Raw genomic sequence first — 13,627 nt, 5'->3', positions numbered from 1 at the left:
ATTTCTGCAACTGTAAGTTTGGCCATTGGCCTTTGAATGAATCGAAATTAGCATTCTTTCCTTCCTTCAACTTATGAATGTTGTGTATTTGTTCTTATCTTCATTATAGGTGTATGTTGTGACTTTCTTTCAAATATATGTTGTGTTAATCTATTTCTAAGTGTGACTTGTGGGAAATATTCTCCCCTTTGACATTTAGCAAATTCTAACCTCCATACATGCATTGGAGTCACTCATGCAACTGAAGTTTGTGCATCTCTTGGGTATTTCAGTTGATTCTTTGTGCCATTTCGGGTGGGGAGAGAAACATCTCTTATCTTGGTGCATCACCTCCTTTCATTTTAAGCATTTCTCTCTTCCCTTTTCCTCTGCAAGCTATTAGGATAGGCTTATGAGTAAGTTTTGAAGTGTTGAGTTGGTTCAACACCTGCACCTAGATTGAGAAGGAAGTCGGCCTTCTCCGGAGATTCACCCCCTTTGCGCAAGGTCCCACACTTCAAGGTTGTTTCCATGTTTCACGAGGTTGTTGAGTTGGTAGTTCAACAAGGGTGCAATATTTTGTGATAACAGGTTCCTCTTTGTATCGCATTTCTAGATTTGTGCTTTTGTGTTGACTCTTTGTTTAGTATCTTTTTGTTTATTCTAAATCTTGTCAATTTCCTAGTTCTTACATCATTTATCATATCCAATCACATCAAATAAAAAAGGGAACAATCAATCACAAATTCCCATATTTTCTAAGGGACTAAAGTTGAGCCTAATTGATTGTTCCCTAGTGTATATAAGGATTGGAAATTATTCCTATTTTGCATGTTTAAGCTAGTGAACATTCTTTTTCCCCCAACATTTCATTTTGGTGAATCTGACACTTCTTAGATTTTGCATAATTTTTTTTTGAGAGTTTTTAGATTTTATTTTCACTATAGATCTTACACGATATGATTGGTATTCACTTTCATATTTAATTACATTTCTAATTAGTTACATCTGTCAAAACCATGTGATGAAAGGTGACTTATTTCACTTCATGTTGTGTGCATTGTTTCATTGCATTTTAATGTATTGCATAATGAAGATTTAAAATATGTTTCCAATATTTAATTCAATTTTAAAGGCTTTCATACACATTTCATGTTGTTATATTATGCTATTTCTAAATATGTTCATATATTGTTTGGATTTCATAAAAGATTTGTTGGATGTTTCATGTGGTACCTTTGATAATTCTTCTATAAAGGATGTTGAGATGAATCATGCTTGTACCCCTCCTATAGTATCCCTTATCCATGAGGAAATAGTTAATAATTCTATCAATTATATCTCCAATGGAGATGCAACATTAAAGAGTAATTATTAATCCTCTTCCCATAAGGTTAGTTTGGTACAAGAAGGACATGATTAAAACATTGACAATCAAACTCTCAACACATATTTCACCTTAGATCTCATTTTTTTCTTCTAGAGCTTATCTTAACCATCAACATGTTTTGAGACAAGAGTATGTTATTCATTTCCTTAATGATATGTCACCTAACATTACATTGAGTAGAAATGAGAAATTAGATGATGAGAACAACTCTTCCCAACAAATTGAATTAATTCAAAAGGACTCTCTTACCTCTCAAGTGGAGATGAATTATGCTAGTAAGGATGTGAATCCTCTTATAAGGATCCATCCTTCTTCATCTAATCATCCCTTTGGTCCTTTAAGATATACTTACACTATAAATCTCAATGAGGTATATAATGAAAGTCTTTCTACATCACATTTACAAATAAATTACAAATGTAGCTTTGACATGATTTCTAAACAAGGATATAGTGGACATGTTCTTGTACGGATGAAATAAGGAATCAAGGTCCCTATAGGACCCACATCCCAATACACTAGAGAAGGCACCTTACCAATTATTTCACGAAAGTCGAATCTTCCCTCTCACGAGAGAAAAGAAATTCTTCTTTGTCAAAAAAGAAAATTTGGAGACTCATAAGCAATAAAAAGATTAGTTTTCCTCTCATGAGACGTAGGCCTAATTCTAAACCAAGTGCTAGTATTAATTTTGTATCTATCATCATGTGCATACTCACTCTCTCTCTCCAATTGTCTAACATTTAAGTAATGTCTTACAAATATTTTTAATAATGCTTCAATAGTTATAACAAATGATATTCATATTTTTTTGGATTCTCATTTGACACTTTAGCACTCCTTAACCCTATTATGTTGCTCCTCACTATGTGACGCTAGTAGATTAGCTTTTGGGGGCTCATTTCTATTCATAGCCTAATTATTCTTGTCTCTGCGTTGGGGGGGAAGAATAATCTTCAAAGTTTTCTCCTAGATCGTATCTTAACCATCAACACATCCTTTATTGCATAGAATTGTTCCTCCATGAGAATTTTCTCCTTGCTTGCAGGTGTGCATCCTTGATTAGGACCTTTTCTTTGCTTGAAAATGTGTCTTTTATAAATAGTCTCTCCTTGGTGTTGAAAGTGTGCAATCCTTCATTAAAAAATCCCTCTCCAGTAACAAGGAAGGTGTGTATTATTGACTTCCCTCCTCTTTCTTGGCGTTGAAGATGACATATTTATTAAAGGTCTTCTCTCTTGTTTTTGGAGGTAGATATATTTAGGCAAAGATATTTTTCTCCCCCATTGATATTCATGTATCTTTGATAAGGATCCCTTTACACTTGTTGTATGATGTCTTTGTCACAACTACCTCTTCCTTGATTGAATATTGTATTCTTTATAAGGATCTTCTTCCTAGCTTGGAATGCATGCATTTTTTATTAAGGATATCTCCTTGGCGTTGAAGGTGTTTTATCCTTAAAGTGATTTTTATCTTCCTTAAGATGTCAACATGGTAATATGTTGACATCTTAAGGGGGGCATATAAAGCCTCTTCATTGCTTATGTTTGGTGCACACTACAACACTCATTTTGCACTCACATTTTTAGAATACCTAGCAAAAAGAGGTTTTATTTTATAATCTTTGTGTTTGATGCACATCTAAACACCCATTTTGCAGTCGCATTTTCAGATTACCTATCAAACGAAGGTTTTGTTTTGTAATATTTGTGTTTGGTGCACATTGTAGCACCAATTTTGTAATTATAATTTGATTATTTAGCAAACATTGAATTTTCTTTGTAATCTTCCTTAGAGTGAGTCAACTAGCATAACACACTTTGCTAGATCTATCTGACTCTCCCTTCTCTAACATGGATCACACAACATAATATACCTTGTTGTCCAATGGAATCCATGCTCTCTTTTTATCTCTCCTTACCCATAGACCCATAACATAACATACCTTGCTAGTTGTTGGATCATGGTTTCTTGTCTCATCAATTGGTGTGTTCTCTTTCTCTTTCTATAAGACCTATTGTTCTCTTGCAATAACATTTTGAGAATGATATTAGCAGTTGAGACATCTTAATTATTGAGGTCTCTTCAATGAGTTGACTTGGAGGGTTTGTTTTTAGTCCTAACTCCTTTGTTTGCCATTTTTCACTTTTGTTTTGTTTTACTTTATTTTGTCTTTTGTGTGTCCTTCCTTGGATGTTGTGTGACTTAAGATACTAATCTTTGGGACTCATTCCCTAAAACTTAGTGACATCTTATCTCTTGTTAGTCTATCCTTCTACTTTATCGTGAGCATCAGCATAAGTTCATACTCCCACTAAAGTGGGGGATAAATGTAGTGTAATAAATTATAGCCCCCTTATAATTTCACACTCATTTTTGGGCCCTTTCTTTAGTGTGCCATCTCATAGCTCATTCTAAGCCTATTTCTAACCTTGTCACAACCAAACTATCGTCATATGCTTATTTGGTGACTGAATCCTATGTCTTGGATTTGTGCACTCTACAACCATCCTTCTTTTCTCATGTTCTAATGGACTAGGGCGCCTAGTGCCATAGTTCTAGTGGACTAGGGCACCTAGTGCCATAGTTCCTTCTAAAAGGGCCTAAAATAAAATTTATCAGAGTGTTGGTTCCCACCATTTGCTGTATGATCAAGATATTTTGACATGACCATTGGAAGTTGGCATAAAATAGGAACTAGCTTGTGAACCCTATATAAAAGAATCTTCTCTAATTCATTTTCATCCTATCATATTCTAATCACATCCTAGAGAAAGCATTATTGAGAAAGTGTCTCCAAATTTGACCATTATGGAGCAACAAGCTACAACAACCTACATACCATTGTTGTTGGCAACAATCTAGCAAACTGAGAGGAGGGGGTGAATCGGTTTGCACAAAAAATCACTGCAACTTAAGCCACAAAATAGATCTGATAATTAACAGTTAAAGCATGTAACAACTCCACATCAATAACAAATATCACCAAGATTTTTGACATGGAAAACCTGGTTAAGGAAAAAACCACGGTGGAAACCTACCCACAATGAGATAATACCCTGTTAGGAGTAAATGAAAATATTACAATGGGGAATGCACATGCATTCAAGCACACTGCCTAGAGCTCACTGCTCAAAATAAGAAACCCAGAAAGGCTACAACCTTAAGGGAAGGCTCACTACCTTGCAGGAAGTCTCACTAACTTACAAAAGAATTCAGACAACAACTCGGATTACATGAACTGTGAAAATAGCATCTCCATATACCTGAGTACAATTTCGGTTAAGCACACAGTCTACTCTGCAACACTTTTTCTCTCCTTCACACTTTCGAAAGATCAAATCACTTGTTCGCACACTTACTCGATCACACACTCACAAATAGAACACAAACATACATTTTACATGATTATTACATTTATTTATAGAAACCCTCAACCTCGATTTCAAGGTTGGCTAAACCCTCAATACAAATTATAAAATAATAACCTCACACGCTACAACAATACATGCGGACCAAAACGATGTCAGCTAAGACATAGTCTGGACCCAAATCAATACCGCAAACACGCAACACCTCCAACAATTGCACCTCAATCTTTCGCCACACACTACAACCACCAAGAATGTCACATAACACGAAGAACATCATTGGACAAAGAAAATCTTCAATAACATGCAAATAATCAATGCAGACCATCAATACACATAGAAAACGATCTAGAGACATTCACAAGCAACGTGAATTGTACCACAACAACCACAAAAATTAGAATTACAAGAATCATCATCATCTCTCTACCGGAGCTCAAGAACACCATCACAACTGACTGTCAACCTGAAAGATTTGCTTGTGGATATCCAAATCATGAACCAATTGAACTAAGGACACACATCAAAGTCCCAAACACATCCCACACATCTGCAATGAAAGATATAGCAATTCCAGAGCAATATGGAGCATAAACCAGAATATTGAATAACACGAACAACTGAATAACATCCTCAATACAAGATCACAAAGCTTGATCAAAACATCATGCAAACCTCTATAAATGGGAATGAACCATCTATAGACACCATACCAAAAACCCTTTAATCTGCATCACCTCATCTGCAACACACAAGCTAAACCAACTCAACCAACCAAACTGCAACACTAGAATACATAAAAGAATATGTTGACATTAATGTGTGTTCATGATTGTTCTTTTATGTCTTGTCATATCATGTTATTGCATGAACTCTTGAAGTGTCTCATCCAAAGAGCAGTGCATCACCACTATTATCAAGCTTAAGGTAATTGTAGTGTCCTAAATTGTACTCCCTTACAATTTGGTTCACATTTGGGGCCCTCACCTTAGTGTTTGTACCCTAATGCTTAATTAAGACCTGATTATGCTTGCATCATGCAAATATGGCATTTCTTTCACTTCAAACACCACATGGCCTCGTTGTTTTGGCCCTAAAATGGGGTAGGACCAGTGCGTGGCACCTTGGTCCTTTCTATTTGGGCCCCATTTTGAACCCTTTGGGCATTTTCAAATTTGAGTGGGAAACCTAGCCCCGTGTCAGCCTATGTCAAAAAATTAACTTGTTTTTCGACGAGCAAGTATATAAGGAGGCTTTCCCATCTCATTTAGATATCATGATACAAGGATACAAGGGCAAAATTATAATTACAAGGCATTCTTAATCATTCAAGCATTGAAGCATTCATCATCAAGCATTTCTAGAAGTCTTCAAGGATGCATTCTTCATTCATCAATTGTGGAGCAACATTACATAATTCATATGCAAGCATGTGTTTGATTAGGGTTTTGTTATGTCCATGTCATTTCATACAACATATGTGATTACATTCAAAAAGCAAAGCATCATTATCAGTCATTTTAGATTTGAGGTATATCCTTTCATTATTTAATTTAGTATTTGCAACATTTCATTGAAGGTTGATTCCTCAACCAGGGTTTGAATTAGGCAAACTCCTATTCCCCCTTCGTTATGTGTGCAGGAAACAGGTACAAAGCTATGATCTTCAGAATAAGCATTATTTACAGAGACGAATCGATCCCCCTTTGGTGTGAGAAAGTTCGAAGGACTAAGACGAATTTTGTCATGGTCTTGACATTTCAGGAGTTCTTTCAGGGATCAAGTCTGAATTTTCTCATATTTCTTAGACTGAGATGCATGCCTCAATCCAATGATTGTAGCTCACTGTTTTTGTTTTTTACCTTCATTTTTAACACTTTTCCCTAATTTCCACAATTCAACTCACAAAAGAGGGCAAACAAATTCATCCCTTGAATCTAATCAGTATTTTTAGTCCTTATCCTTGTTGGTTTGTGACTAAATCTATTGGATTCAACCCTCTTTTGAATGGCCCCTAAGCAAAAAAAAGCAGTTTTCATCATTCTTGTGGTGGAAACCCTAATTTTTCACCATTACAGTAATATCATTTCAATTCATCATTTTCTTAAGTTTTTCAACCTCTTCCCTACCACGGGTAAGCTCTCTTTTCTAATCATCATTGTTGTAGTGGATGTTAATTCTTGAGGTTTGACTTAGGCAAGCCCCTATATAACACAACACTTTTCCCCTCTTTTTTTGTGTATAGATTACAAATCCGACAATTGAAAGTTGTAGAGTTGTAGAAAGTAGACTGAAACATACAATTCTAAATTTTGAACATGCAAAAACTCTTGGTCTATGCCAATTTCCACATGTGATTGACACTTTTTGGCTTAATTTTGGAGGGAGTGATCTATAGGGCATCCTAATCTAGAATCTAAAGTTTTAGCTAATGGAAGCACTTTCTGGTCTAGGGCACCTAACACACTTGATCAACATTTTGAGAGTTAGATTTCAGTGGCATGTTCCTCTTTGTGTCTCATTTCTAGATCTATGCTTTTGAGTTGACTTTCTATTCTAAATCTTTCTATTTATGTTGAATCTTGTCAATTTCTTAGTTTTTGCATCATTCCTCATTCCAATCATATCAAATCAAAAAGGGAAAAATTAATTACTAGTGTCCATCTCTCCTTAGGGATTGAAGTTGAGCTTAATTGATTGTTCCCCAATGAATGTGAAGATTGGAAATGATTCCTAGTTTGTATGTTTAAGCTAGTGAAGACTCCATTCCCCACATTTCAGTAAGATAACAGGGTGACAAACATGTAGGAAATTCTCAACATCAAGAGTAACTTGCAAAAGGTGGTAGACTATAGTAGAACATGTATCCAAAATATAACCAACAACACAAAACCATTCAAAAAAATTGACCCTAGTATGATCCAAGCAAATGTAGGTCCAAACACTAAAGCAAGAAGCTAAAAAGTGAAATAAATTATGCAGGACGATACTGAATTTATGGAAACCAACTAGGATGAATGGACAATGCAACTTTGTTTAATCTCTAGGAAACATCTATATTTCATGTTTTAATATTTTTTCTAGTTATGGTCCTACTGTTTTGTTTCTCCCATCTAATGAAAATATTTTTTTTATTTTGGCTACAACTAGGCTACCATATGTAGTCATGTTGTTTTTATATTCTTGACTACTAAATAGGGAGGAGGCCCTTTTAAAACCTCTATTATATCTTTAATGAAAAACATAGTGTAAGGGACCCAACTTTATACAAGATTATGTCATTTGTTATATTTATATATCAAAACACTCCACTCAACTAAATAAGAAATGACATTAGTAGACAAATTTCACCTTTATAAGAATTTGGAAAAAAAAAAAAGACTAAATAAAGAATTAAACTATTCCACAATTTATGCCAACCACATGCATCTAATTTATATATTAATATCAAAATAATAAATTATAATATAAAAAATTATCTCTTTCTAAATCACTAGAAATTTTTGAAAATTAAAAGAACTAAATTTCTATAAAACGACTTAAAAATTTACACCTTCTACTCTCCAATGTTTTTAGTGCAAGTACTACCTGCAGTACCTTCATGAACAAATGAATATTATTTCACACCAATACTTCTCATGAGTCCTCCCTACTCAAAACTCAAAACATGAAAGAGAGTAGGTATTGGAATGGAATGGAAGATTTCAAATGATAGAAATAATTCTAAAAATTGCCCAACTAATATGCCTAGAACAAAATGATTAAAAAGAAATAATGATAGTCCACTATAAGATCATGTGGAGCAAAGGGCCCCAAAGAAAGATAAAAAGGTAAAAGTTAAATGCTATACAAACGACCATAGCTATCATCAAGCTAGAAACATGGGACAGTACAGTTTTGCCACTATTATATTTGACTTGATGGCTTTTAAAAGCTTGTTGTTTATACCGTTAGAACGGAGGGAATTCTTCTGTGGTCCCTTGCAAATCAAAACACCAAGTTTCTTTTTGAAAAAGCTTCTAACGGATTTTGCTTTAAAAATACTCTTTAAACAAATTTTAAACCATTTTAAAATACTCTTGTGTGCCCAATTCTGACTAAACTGCACTCCATCAACTTTTTTGAGCTGAAGATACAGACATACAAACTACAATGTACTCTACTTTAGAGGTGTCTCTGGCTGGCGGGTTAGCTGGATTGTGACTCTGAGGGCCACTATCTCGCCTATTTCTTGCCTCCCAAATGCTCTCTTTCACAATCTCAAAATTCCTCCTCCTTTTCTCTTCTTGCTTTGGAGCATCTGCTCTGCCACTCTTGAAGAAACGCAGTACAACCAAGAGAGGCAAGTAAAAACATTATCTCTGCAGATCACCCATTTGTATACTCAATGTGAAATCGGTGAAATTCCATGTTATGGATGATTGAAGGTGTCTGTTTAGGGAAATGCCTGGATTTTTTGGTTGTTATTTTGATATTGGGTATAGATTTGAGCTAAATTGGTAGATCATCCATCTTATAGCCGGTAGATTTCTTCAGACTGTATGTTTTTGTCAAGTATAGATTTTAATGATTTGTTTGTTTGATTGTATAGATTCAATCAGTATTTGAGATGTCTTATAGCTGATCGATTTCTTCACATTCTTTGTTTGGTGAAATTCCTGAAAAAATTCAATGTGATTTTGGGATGGATTTAATTTTTCTATTGTGGAATTGGGTCTAAGCTTTGTGATTATGTGGATTAGATGGGTGGGTTAGTTATTGAGGACTGTAAGTAGTTTGATATACATGTAAGTCTAGTCTAACTTGGGTGAGGATTGGAAGTGCACTGTGGAATCGTGGATGATCTCTGTTTATTCATTTTGTATGTAAAGTGAAATTCTTCCAAAAAAGTGTCATGTTTTTGGGTATAGATTTGAGTTGTATGTAGATCATCTATTTTGTAGCTAATAGATTTCTTCAGATTGTATGTCTTGTGAAATGACTGAATTTCTAATACTATTTTGGATATGGATTTAAAATATGTGCTGAAATGAGTGGGAAATTTTTTGTTTGTATGGACTGGATACGGTTAGATGGGATAGGAATTGGGGTCTGTATACAGTTTGACTATAATGTTTGTTGTCAGTTTTAGTCAGTTAAGGTGGCTTATAGGTGATCAGTGACTTCAAAGTTCAAACTGTATGTTTTGTAAAATGCCTGAAAAAGGTTTATTGCTTCATTTTAAATTTGGGTCTACTAATTGTATCATACAGGTGAATGCTTTTTGTGTTTGTGAAATTGAATCTGATCTTTATGATGGCATGGATTGAATGTGATTGATCAGGAACTGAGGTCTGTATGTATTAGTCTTATTTGGGTTAGATTTGTGGTGAGCGTGATTTACTGTATATGGACAGGTGCCTTTTTCATTTGATCCAAGAATGGCTGAAACTGATGAAATCCAACCCCTTGTCTGCGACAATGGATCTGGAATGGTTAAGGTTGGTATTTATTTATTGCTTCTATAACCTATTGAAATCCTATAATGTATCCCGCCATACTTGATTTGATGATTTTCACAATAGTGGATTCTGATCTAGGTTTCTCTTTTAATAAATTCCCTAATTCATTCACATTGTGCCAGTTTTGACAATTGATCAATATTTTAAAGCTAGGATTTGTTGAAATGAAAATGAGTATCCGGAACTTTTTGAAATATATGATGTTATTGTGGAAGTATTTTGATCTCTAGGATCACTGTTACTTTCCTAATTCAATGGCAATGCGTTAGATTGCAATGTTCTACTCGTAACCATGCGATTGGGCAATATGATTAAGCTAGGGTGTCCTGAAATGACTAAAGAGCATTCTACAAATTTTTGAAATCTACGATGCTATAGTGAAAGTATCTTGATCTTCTGCATTCCGTTTCTTGTAAGGCTGGATTTGCAGGGGATGATGCCCCTCGTGCTGTTTACCCCAGTATTGTTGGCAGACCAAGGCATACTGGTGTGATGGTTGGTATGGGGCAGAAGGATGCATATGTTGGAGATGAAGCTCAGTCCAAGAGGGGTATTTTGACTCTCAAATACCCCATTGAGCATGGCATTGTGACCAATTGGGATGATATGGAAAAGATCTGGCATCACACATTCTTCAATGAGCTCCGAGTCGCCCCAGAGGAGCATCCTGTTCTTCTCACTGAAGCACCACTTAACCCCAAGGCAAATCGGGAGAAAATGACACAGATAATGTTCGAGACTTTCAATGTGCCTGCCATGTATATTGCAATTCAGGCAGTGCTTTCTCTGTATGCAAGTGGACGAACAACTGGTATGTTTTTTAAACTTTCCATGTCATTGTGGTTGATTTTTAAGGAACACTTCAGAAATCTTTGGGAAATTTTTTAGTATGGGAATCCCAATATTTATGTTTGGCCAAATCACCAAACAAATTCTTAAGAAAAAAAAAAGCAGCTTTAGAGAAATTGAGATGAATCTCTTCGTGTTAAATTGGCTAATATTAGACACTACTAAAATATACCCTAATGCCCTTCCTATTTGAGACCTGATTTTGGATCTGTTAAACTTCATGTCCACATATTGGTGGGCTGAATTGAATATTCTTTCTTGATTAGCTGTTTTCATTGACTGATTTGCGTTTGTCTTATCAGGTATTGTGCTAGATTCTGGTGATGGTGTTACACACACTGTCCCAATCTATGAGGGATATGCTCTGCCTCATGCCATCCTCAGACTGGACCTTGCAGGGCGTGACCTGACTGATGCACTGATGAAGATCCTTACAGAACGTGGGTACACTTTCACCACAACAGCAGAGCGAGAAATTGTCCGTGACATGAAGGAGAAATTGGCCTATGTGTCTCTTGATTATGAAAAGGAGTTGGAGACTGCAAAAAGTAGCTCTTCACTGGAAAAGAGCTATGAGCTTCCTGATGGTCAGGTGATCACCATTGGTGCAGAAAGGTTCAGATGTGCAGAGGTCCTGTTCCAGCCATCTTTAATAGGAATGGAAGCTGCTGGCATCCATGAGACTACATACAATTCCATTATGAAGTGTGATGTGGATATTCGTAAAGACTTGTATGGGAATGTCGTGCTCAGTGGTGGGTCCACAATGTTCCCTGGAATTGCAGATCGAATGAGTAAGGAAATTACTGCATTAGCTCCCACTAGTATGAAGATTAAGGTTGTGGCACCTCCAGAAAGGAAATATAGTGTCTGGATTGGAGGATCTATTTTGGCTTCTCTGAGTACTTTCCAGCAGGTATTTGATGTTATTTTTGCTGCCAAATTTTGTCTATTAGATGTGTATGTACTGTATTCCTTGTGTCGGATTTGATTGGCAAAGTACTAATTTTTATTTTATTCAACTAATGATATCCAACCATGTGTACTGCAGATGTGGATTTCAAAGGCAGAGTATGAAGAGTCTGGTCCATCAATTGTTCACAGGAAATGCTTCTAGAGGGTCTGGATGTTTGGGATTTTTATCCTCCATGAGAAGCCATAGTGTGTACCTCTGTAATTTTAGTATGGATGGATTATTAGTATTGTAAAGAGAGGAATTCCGTTTCTATTTGTAACAGAACCTTTCCTATGTTAGTTTTGGACAGAACCTTTCCTATGTTAGTTTTGGTTCTTGGAGTCTTCCTGGTTTTGGATCGAGGGAAATATTTTAAGCTATTTCTGCTGGATTGCATTAAATCCTACTAGTTTTCTACTTTTAGTCCCCTTTTGAGCTGTATTCATTATCTCTTCTCGTGACATAATTTTATATGAAGTGGGAGATTTTTTTTAGCAAGAAGAGAGATTCCTGCATGATTACTATTTTTGTAAGTGGATGAGATATTCAAATGTTTTCCAAATCAGCTTTCAAGCTATCTCAAATGTTTACCAGGCTTAACTACTTGTTTTAAGCATACTTGAATTCAATGCTAGTCTCTGCGTACCCCACTACAGCCTAGCTGTTCATGTGAGACATTTTGGAATCAAGATGACAAGAGATCAAGAAGATTGCTAGCTACAAAGGCTAGGCATTTTAGAAATTTTAATATAGCTAAAGAGAAAAATATAACTTGGTATATTTTTAAATTTAATTATGCAAAAAAAAATTCTATCAACATTTCATCAAATAATAATCTATAACTCAATGCTGATTGAGGTCAGTTTCCTAACAGAACATGCATAGGATGCCAAATACAATGTCCTAGTGTAAGCAACATGAACAGGCCAAATACAATGTCCTAGTGTAAGCAACATGAACAGGCCAAATACAATGTCTTGACATTCCTTCCAAGTATGCCATTGCCAGTGACATGAGGTTTTTTTAGTTGCAGAATCAACCCCAACACACATTCCTTAGGAACTTTCTTGACCTCAGAAGAGCATGTGCCTAAATCCAGTATTTTTCGTAACCTAGCTTACCCATTTGAATGTCCATGGATTGAAAGTAATTTGGTAATCCCCAAAGGAATTATGACTTTGCAAAGAGGATTTCTGGTGTATGTCTGTATATATAAGCCTTCCCCAAGTTCCTATTAGGTGTATGTAGTATGATAAAATTGAGTCTCGGCATGTCTTATATTCTTGTGTAGATAGATTGGCAAGGACCAATTTATTTCCTAGCTTAATCAGCAGGTTGACAGCCAAGGAGTATAACATTTAAAATTATACAAAGGCAGAATGAAAATATTCTCACCCCTACAAAGAGTACCATAGAGAGGTGTACCAGATATTGGATGGGCTCTGTCCTAGAGAAAACAACCTTTACTTTTACCTTTTATTTGAAAAGGGTCATCCATTATTTTACTCCTCAGGATTTCGTAAAATGAATACAATCATCATTATGATCTTAAGTGAATATCAGAGCTACCTTGAAGTGT

The 13,627-nt window shown here is 35.5% G+C and overlaps 1 protein-coding gene across 1 annotated transcript; it reads left to right on the top strand.

Annotated features, from left to right (window-relative positions):
- The first annotated feature begins 8,910 nt into the window (after nt 1-8,910).
- LOC131072575 (actin-7) lies at nt 8,911-12,549 on the top strand. Its single transcript, XM_058008762.2, has 5 exons — nt 8,911-9,085; nt 10,140-10,223; nt 10,662-11,055; nt 11,396-12,009; nt 12,145-12,549. The coding sequence occupies exons 2-5, from the start codon at nt 10,164-10,166 to the stop codon at nt 12,208-12,210; spliced, it is 1,134 nt and encodes a 377-aa protein (XP_057864745.1). The 5' UTR covers nt 8,911-9,085; nt 10,140-10,163; the 3' UTR covers nt 12,211-12,549.
- Nucleotides 12,550-13,627: the final 1,078 nt, after the last annotated feature.

Source organism: Cryptomeria japonica, chromosome 10 (assembly GCF_030272615.1).
Source record: "Cryptomeria japonica chromosome 10, Sugi_1.0, whole genome shotgun sequence".
NCBI lineage: Eukaryota > Viridiplantae > Streptophyta > Pinopsida > Cupressales > Cupressaceae > Cryptomeria > Cryptomeria japonica.
This window is presented reverse-complemented; position numbering and strand designations above follow the sequence as displayed.